Genomic DNA, 8941 nt, shown 5'->3' with positions numbered 1-8941 from the left:
GTAGCAATTGTCCTCATTAGAGTCAGGGGTGATCTGAAACAGGTGCTTTTCTCACATTACCTTTGGGTGAGATGCAGAGTATACCCTGGACAGGTCACCAGCAAATCGAAGGGCACATAAAGACAAAGAAGCCCTCACACTCACATTCACTTGACTGAACAATTTAGCATCTTCAATTAACCTACCATGCATGTTTTTGGACACATGGCAGGAAACCAGAGTACCTGGAGGAAACCCACACAAGCATGGGGAAGAAGATATAACTGCATACAAGAAGGCTAGGAGCCCAGATTTGAACCCACAAGTGCTTTCTCTGGTAATGGTAAAGGGGCAGGATTCGAAAGAGTAATTCTTCATCCTACTCATATTTGGACTGGCATCGCACAATGTTTTAGTAGGCGACATGTTTTTGTACTTGCATGTTTAAAACCAATCAATTAGTAGTTTGAAGCCTTTTTTGATAATTGATCTGAATAGAGAATGCAATTTCAGGAGTAATTGTGCTGAATGAAAATATAAATTCATAAATGTCTGGACACTGGAGAGAAAACATTCACGGCTGTAAATTTCCCCATTGTGGGACAAATAAAGGATATCTTATCGTACATAGAATAGACAACAATTTGGACTTTCTAACAAACTAGAGCCTCGTGGGAATTCTTAGTTGGGTTTATTTTGTATTTATAAAGGACACGTGTGTTTTGTTAGGAAGATAAAAAAATTAAAAAAAATTAACATGCAGATATACAGTACTGTATTTGTAATTGATTTTGTCAATGTCATATGTTGCCTTGAACTGTCGTAAAACGTCGTGTTCTTCATGACGTAGCCAGTAACAGCGGGCTGGTTTGAAATGAGGAAGCCATTGAGAAAAATACTGTAGAAAGCATGTTGGATGCTATTGACAATCATGATAAATAAAGTCTCGTTTGAACGTGATATCTCTGGATCACGCTCTTGACCCAAGGCGGACCTTTTAACGGCGACTGAAACTCACACGAACGAGTGCGCATTAGCTGTCGGCTAACGCCTTAGCAGGCTTAGCTTATTGTGGCTCAGTTCTACTAGTATTGTTCAAAGTTCTTATTTTGAGGGTGAAACTACATTCGTGGGCCCACCATGTCGTCTCCAGACGCCGCTCGTATGTTGGCACTGGAGAAGCAAGTGAGAAGTTTATCGGAGGAGTTGTCGGAATGCCAGGTATGTCGCCAAAACATTTCAAAAATTGTCGATGATACTGTATTACACGAGTACTGTTTGCATAACTTTTACCGAGCTAAGACACGCATTTCACGTTTGACAACAGTTTTACGACGCGCAAACCCCCAACACAATAACGTTACTGAAATTACACATCAATTGCCAAAACTCTTAAAAGCATTTCATTCGTCTGCCTTGTCACCCTAAGTCGCTGGCAGAGATGAACAAAAATATATTTACATATACTTTGTGCGAAGTCAGTCCCCGTAGCCTGTGTCTATATTTATTTATTTAGTTGCGCTGAAGCCATTCTGCCTTGTGCATGTACTGTAAATCCAAAAACACTAAGTCCTCACCGAGTATCATTGAGAAACTTCACCTCCTTAGTTTGGCAGGGAGAAAAGTTTCCCTTGCATGCTCGCCACCAGGTGGTGCTTAATGTGAACATGTGTACTGTTGCTGTGCTTTCCAAATGTCAGAAGGTAGTCAGTCACGCGACAGGTAGTTTATTTCCTGCAACATACTGTAGATTCCATTGACTCACCCTATTGATGAGCGTACTGAAAAAACGGCATGTAACTTAGACGTTTTACTTCTTAATTGCAAGGAATTGATCGGTGCATCATTAGAAGGCAATAATTTTGAGCGGAAAAGCAAACTTTCCTGTTTTTAATTGCGGGAAGATATATAAAAAAAATGATTAGAATCCGTCAAGTGGAATTTCAACATACACCCCAGGCTGCTGTGTTTTAGTTTTTTTTTTGTTGCACATCGATGCTAATCACACGTGTATGCATACGCAAAAAGATGTGTGAGGATGCAATGCCTTGCTCGAGGGCATTTTGACAGATAAAGGGATGGATATTAAGATATTTTGATGAATCCATAAATAATCATCGATTAATCAAATATTAATATTCATCATTCTTAATTTTATTTTATGACTTAATTTAATCAACTTATTTTGAGCCGCAACGTAAAGGGAGTAACTTCTCCAGTCTAAGAGCCGAGAACTTCCCCCTGGTTTCCTTGCCGCGGCGGCACACGTTAAGTGCCTGAAACACACAACATCCTTGGTGGTCTCATCATGGAGTACGACATCTGAGCTTCGGACCCTCTAATTGAGGCAGGGGTGGGGGGGGGGGGGCTTTAGTTCTATAGTGTACCATTTAAATATTGCTATTTGAATATCAGTGATGTCTTAAGTCTCTGGCAAGATGTACTCAGGGACAGCCATTAACTACAAAGGCGCCCATCTGTCAGCCAGCAAGTGCTCCTGCTAGACTGATGCTAATTGAATTATTATGTGTGGCTGAATTCCAGTGGCTCGCCCCCACTCTGTTTGGCCCGTGGTGTTTCGGTGTCTTAACATGTAAAATGAATAATTCATCTAGCCATCAAACGCACATTCAACACATGTTTAAGTGCGCGCTGATGAGGTTCTTGACCAAACGTTTGGCTGTCTTAACGGCTAAAGGCGGCTAACGGGCCGGCGTGATTTCAAGATATTCGCTGCGACTTGACTGTAGGCAGAATTGCAGAATCTCCAGCGGCCCTTCTGCTGCGTCTCGGCGCAGATGCATGCGCATCAGCAGACCCTGACAGTCCTTCCACTTTATATGTTCCACTCATGGTCTCATCAAGGTCCGCGCTGCCATTTTGCTCAATAATTGATGAGACACTTTTGAGATGGAGGCGCTAAAATTCGTGTACTAATTGGAGACCAACGGAGTCCAGTGGGAGGGATGACTTTTATCTTGTGATGATGTGAACATAATTTATCAGATCATTTTATATCAAGTCGATTTGGTATAATTCTGTCTTTTAATGTCAGAAATGTAGTCTTTTTTTTAAGATGTCCCTCATTAAATGAAATGTAGCTTTAAAAAAAAAAGAAAGAAAACTCCAGAGACAATTTGAATTGGAAATGCGTCGACTTCAGGATGACTCATTCTGTCATGAGTTTTGAGGTTCTCCGGGGCTGCTTACTTTGGGAAAAACAGATCTGGAGAGTGCTTGATTAATGAAGAAACTGCAAGCCCCTTATCAAAATGGATGCCAGGCCCTCGCCGATCATAAATAGTTGATCACGACAAGTGTCAATGCATGCTCCCCTTGAGTAGAATGTCACCTCCCAGACGCCTGCGTTCGGAGCCGCTCACGACTTGACTCGGGCCGATCAAAAATTATTTTGTACGAGACGGCTTAAATTATTGATCGACTCCTCTTTTCCCTGGTATGCTAAATGTCATCAGTGATTCCTCTTCATTTTTGTTTTTTAAGGGGAGAGAAAACTGACATGTTTTGCCGCTGTCCTTAGTGGAAATGACTCAAAGGAAAGCGTTGTTTCATGTAGTCGGAGTCAAAATTCAAACAACAAGCACTCCTGCTGTGCTGAGGAAAATTCTTGTTCTCATGTCGCTGTTCATTGACAACCACGTAAGTCTATTTTGTGACAATTTGAGATCTATCTATTTTTCGGGCCTTCAAACATCTACTGAGCAAACACTCCCAGTGTGGTCATGCATGATCTTATCAAATAAGTTGATGGAATTCCCTTTTCTCTCAAAGTAAACCTGTAATGTAACGATTAATAAGAACAAATGTACACACGGGGCTGTAGACTTTTTGCACAAGTGGGCACAACTATTTTTCTTTGGTGCACCCAAATCTTCGACTGCAATGGGGGCTTTCTTCTGGTGGTGGTGGGTACTATTTTAGGCCAATCAAGAATAACCCATTCTAACGTTGTTTTCCCCAGGCCGATAAAGACTTTGTATGGTCCCTGTGGAAACGACTTCAAGTGGAACATCCAGACTTGACCCAGGCTGTGAGTCTGGTTGTTGAGCGGTGAGTCGATCCATCTTTTCTCCAAACCCCACACAGCTGTAGATTGTAAATTTCTACTCCCCCCCCCCCCCCCCCCACTTTTTTTTTTTAACCTCTCCAGTGCGATGAGATAAGCGCGAAAGTCGCTCGGACGGCGTAAGGCACCTTGGCCGTTCTACTGGGGTTAGGACGGAATTTGCCGCAGATGCCGATTTAAGCCTTGTGATCCTCGGTATCGCGGTTCAGCCATGGAAACCTTTTTAATGAAAACACTCTTACACGGCTCCCGTTGTGGACCGTTGGAATACCCCTGGCAACGCGCGTCTTTAACGGATAAATTGAGATTTAATATGACCTTTTTCACCGAGTGGCTAAGATCAGTGGCATGGGAACATTCGCAAAAGATAAAATATGTACACTTTTCCTGACAATGCCCATGTGTATAAATGTAATCTAATCTAGGAGGCTTCTTGTCTTTGGGGTATGTTTCTGGACAGATAGATCCAAGGACGGCAATTTCTGGCGCAGATGCTCGGCAGTACGCCGCCTCGAAAGCGTCCGTGCACCCCTTGACTTCTCAGGTTGTTATTTTGGAAAGCTAACGTTTTTCATCCCTCAAGAGAAGTCATCTGGCCCGCAGAACTTTGGAACACTTTCTTCGGGGATGTTCGGATATGAGTGAGACGCCTTCACAGGCTTTTGTTGCCGCGGCAACTGCAGAATTTCATTTTTTGTTCACAAGTCGGATGATGACGAATGTGATGTGATTTCTCTCGTCTGCCGCTTGATCAGGTTTGGACATCATGGTTCTTAAATCAACAAGCGAAGCAAGGAGAAATCTCTGTCCGATTTCAAACACTCTGACTCGGTGTCGACAGATGCTCAAAAATTCAATTGACTCGGATGTGGATTTGGATGAAAAAAATGTTACAGGAACATCCCTATTTAAAATACCTGTACAAAATATGCATTTTGCACTCCGAAAACCATACCGGAATGGAAAAGAGATGTACCGTACCGTCATGAAAAATAATAAAACCCAATTTGGGTTAATTTCATTCATCCATGAATGAAATTGGCTGATTCCGATTCCCCATTGAGTTGTTCACGGATTATTTTAATAACGGCTCAATCAGTCACTTTTTTTTTTAAATTGATTCATCCAAATTTTTTTTCTTTTCCATCCACATTTCCATTCCGTTCAAAACGTTGCATTTTTTTTTCAAATTAATAGTGAAGAAAACCGATATTACGATACAGTGCCGGGTCTGCTCTGTAGCGTGCAATGTTAAGGAAACGCAGATGGAACGCTACACTGCACACAGGCTGAGCTCTAGATGGCTACAGGCTGCAAAATATGAGCTGCGAATGATCTCTTTTTTTTTTTTTTTTGCTACCGGCAATGAAAGGCATCGATCGGCATATGCCGATGACGCACTTTTCCACGGAAATCGGCTGATCACAACCCGCGGCCGATCGACGGGAATACCACTATACAATCAGTCATAATTAGACCAGCAACCACTGGAGGAGAACAGCAGTCTCATGTATTTATCATGCATTTACTACTCATCCTATGTCTGTCGGCAACTTGGCCCGTGTTCTTTTGGAGGGGTCATTTCTAGCCATGCATCTTCCAATGTTACATTGTTGCATCGATAACAAATGTCCTCAACTGATGAGTGACCGCCAGGCCGTCACCTGTATGGTATCTACTTGACACACTTAGTAATGTATAATGAGGTTTGATCTCGACTACAAATTACAAGCGTAAAGGTAGCTTCACAAACATCTACGCACAGTAGATAAAATCTGAAGGGCTGTGGGAGTTGTGAGCCGATTTTGAACAGGAGAGTAAAAAAGCTCAACACGGCGTCTAAGTGAGGAGAGAGAGAGAGTTCCTCGGTACAGGTGCCTCCCGTTCTTCCTCCACACTCACTTCAGTTAGTTCACAGCCCCACAGGAAACCCATCAAAGTGTGCCGGTCCGCCGAGACTGCCGGGGAACATCCACCCAGAGATCGCGGTGAGCCTGTGTACTGTATCACCTGATGCGCAGGAGGATATTGACATGGTAATTGTGTCGACTCCAGTCAAGCGCAAGTTCCCACCTGGATCCTCCGCTCAAACCCCCTCCGACCCAGGGGGCGGATTTATTTATTTATTTTTGGGCAAAGCAATTGGTTGCTTTGCGAGGGAATGCGGTGAGCACCGGCGCACCAGGAGATGTAGCTAGGGCAGCTCGCGTTCCATCTCTTAGCCCAAGGGATCCCCAAGATACTTATTTCAGTGTCTGTCAGGGGAGGAGGCTGATCAGGAGAGGCAAAGAGACTGGCGGAAAGGCCTTGAAGACGGGAGGTGTTGCGGGAGTGAGCGATGAGTACATGGAGTGGGAGGGAGGGGGGAGCCCCGGTGGCCTCGAGCAGTTGAAACAACCCGGTCCCCAATTGCTGCTCTTTTTTTGTCTCCTTCGAAGTTCACACGGTTTTACAGATGCGCTGGGGGCTGAAAGAAAGTTCACTCTGATGCCGTTGTAAATCTTTGGAATGCTACGCATTTCTTCTTCGTCTTCATATCCGGTAAAAAAATGGGAAGAGCGTTAATTGCCTTTGGTGATGGATTTTAGAAGGGACATTATAGAGCAGCTGAGTGGCATGATGCACCTTGTCGTGTTTGCCAGTAAATCACATTGCAACCATCCACATTCACATTCAGACCTATGGACGATTCAGTCTTCAATTTGCCTAACGTGCATGTTTTCGGAATGTGCGAGGAAGCCACAGTACCTGCAAAAAATGCGTACAAGCCGACAAAAAACATGCACACACAAGGGCCTGAGCCGATTTGAACCAACCTGGGACATCTCGTCTGTGAGGCAGACGAGCTACACACTAGGGTGCCATGCTGCCCTCATGTGAAGATCCAAGGGCTGAAACGAGTCCTCAATTAGAGTACCGGTAAACAAATAAATAAAAAAGAAATGCTCGAGGCATCAAAATGAAACTAATCTGAAACTCGTACAAAACAAATTGCTGAATAACTAGTTTTATAATAAGAAGTCAAGGATAATAGTTGTCCATGTTACTGTAAAAAAGGAGTTTGATTGCCCAAAATTATTTATTACACATGAACATTTTGAGAGATGTTTGCAAAATCCTGGAAGTTGATGCACAAGATTTGCTTTCACAAGCCATATGACGTGGTGGGCTGGATCTGGTCTGCTGGCCTGAAATTTGACACGCGTTTCATCCTGATAAGTGTGGAGTCTTATGTATGAACAACTTCCCTTTGCAGTATTTAAAATGGTCCTACGTTGTCTTGTGCTCTAGCAGACTTTGACAAGATCATTTTCCAATGTTTCTTCGTGACTTATTTCCGGCTAGTCTATTTTATTATTATTTGATTTCATTTTATTTTATTTTTTGCAATCACGATACATTTCTATTTCTCCAAGAGAGTCTGTTTTAAAAGCTGACTTTGAAACACCGCTTTTACATCACGTGCAATTCGGTTGTCAGTACACGTCATCTGCAGTCGTGCACATCATTCTGTCTTTTAGAGAGAAGCACAAAGGTGAGATGAAGGACAGGAAGGTGTTGGAGATCCTCCAGGCCAAAGACTTCAAGATACACGATCTGGAGCAGGTACTATGACATTTTTTTAAATCTTGCAACTTGTCGCATTGAGTGCCAAGGTCAGCGCTCACCTCGTCTTTGCCATTGAAAGCTACAAATCAAGCATGACATTTTGGTGTATGCTTTTATATTCAGTAGGCTGGATTACAGTAATGGTATCTTTAAAAAAAAAAAAATCAGTCAGGCAGCTGCAGCTGATCCAAAATTAAGCCACTTGAAAACCCCCAGCAAACTTTACCGCATGACACCTGTCTTGAAATCATTCCACCGGCCTCCCGTGAGTCAAAGACTAGATTTTAAAATCTTGTTGTTGTATAAATCTCTAAATGGTCTTCGACCAAATCTATGTCTGAGTCGTCTGGAACAGGTCTATTGTCGGTTCCCGGACCGTGTACAAGCAAAGCGTTTTGCCCTCAAAAGCCGTTGTTCGGTGAATTGAGCGCGACCAAGGTTCAAATTGTTCTTGCTGACTAGATTATCAACGTTTGAATTTATTTGACGCTCCTACTCCTAAATCTCTATTAAAGCCCCCCCGCCTACCCCTGCTCGCCCCTGCGCTCTTAGCACAGCGATCTGGAAGTAGCGAGGACCGTCTAAATCCACGATCTGGTCGGATCAGAGCCATTTCCCGCATCGCGGCAATTAATTGCATCCCAGAGCAGCGTGTTATTTGAGACGAGTGCACGCTCGCAGACGGTAGCGGATTATAAAACAATAGCAAATCGCAGCCGCTTGCGCAGCGAGGCTGAAAGGGCCACAAAAGCTGCCATGGAGCTGCTCATGAAATTTGGGTTTGCATCAAGCGTCTGTTCTGTTGCTTCTTGGGTATTCGTCCTAAGATATTCCCAATCAATTTTGTGTGCAGCCCAAACCTTGATGACATCATATAATTGATCAACCCTGGTAGATGCTTCCATGAAATTTCAGCCGCTCAAAGCAAGTTTGCCTTATGTATGGATCCTGGGTCGAGAATTCAGACCAAGTGAACAGACTTTTTACCACCCGGGAGCTTAAAATGCATCATTTGACTTCAATCATATCTTTTGCTGGATTTCTGTCGGTAGAAAGTGTCAGAAAAGCAGCAAGAGGTCAACAAGCTTCTCCAAAGATGCCCGTCGATGGACAAGGAGGCTTCTTTAATGAAGAGCGAGCTGGAAGACGTCAACCAACAACTGCTCGACAAGAGCAAACAACTGCAGGTTGGTCCGACGCGTTCTCTTTTTGCGCGGCATCCAATGTGACGTGTGCCCCTTGAGCTTTGTCTTGCTACAGACAACA

General features: G+C 43.5%; 1 protein-coding gene across 4 annotated transcripts in view; it reads left to right on the top strand.

Moving 5' to 3' along the window:
• The first annotated feature begins 819 nt into the window (after positions 1-819).
• The window catches only part of cntln (centlein, centrosomal protein), a 93178-nt gene continuing 85056 nt past the window's right edge, over positions 820-8941 (top strand). For all 4 annotated transcript variants that reach the window (XR_007965960.1, XR_007965959.1, XM_052083608.1 and 1 more), the window contains exons 1-4: positions 820-1200; positions 3962-4050; positions 7588-7672; positions 8728-8862. Coding sequence is in view for 2 of the 4 variants with exons in the window: in XM_052083608.1 (XP_051939568.1) it covers positions 1120-1200; positions 3962-4050; positions 7588-7672; positions 8728-8862 (390 nt within the window). In the remaining 2 variants the exon portion in view is untranslated. The remainder of the gene's footprint in view (positions 1201-3961; positions 4051-7587; positions 7673-8727; positions 8863-8941) is intronic.

Source organism: Hippocampus zosterae, chromosome 13 (genome assembly GCF_025434085.1).
Source record: "Hippocampus zosterae strain Florida chromosome 13, ASM2543408v3, whole genome shotgun sequence".
Lineage (NCBI taxonomy): Eukaryota > Metazoa > Chordata > Actinopteri > Syngnathiformes > Syngnathidae > Hippocampus > Hippocampus zosterae.
This window is presented reverse-complemented; position numbering and strand designations above follow the sequence as displayed.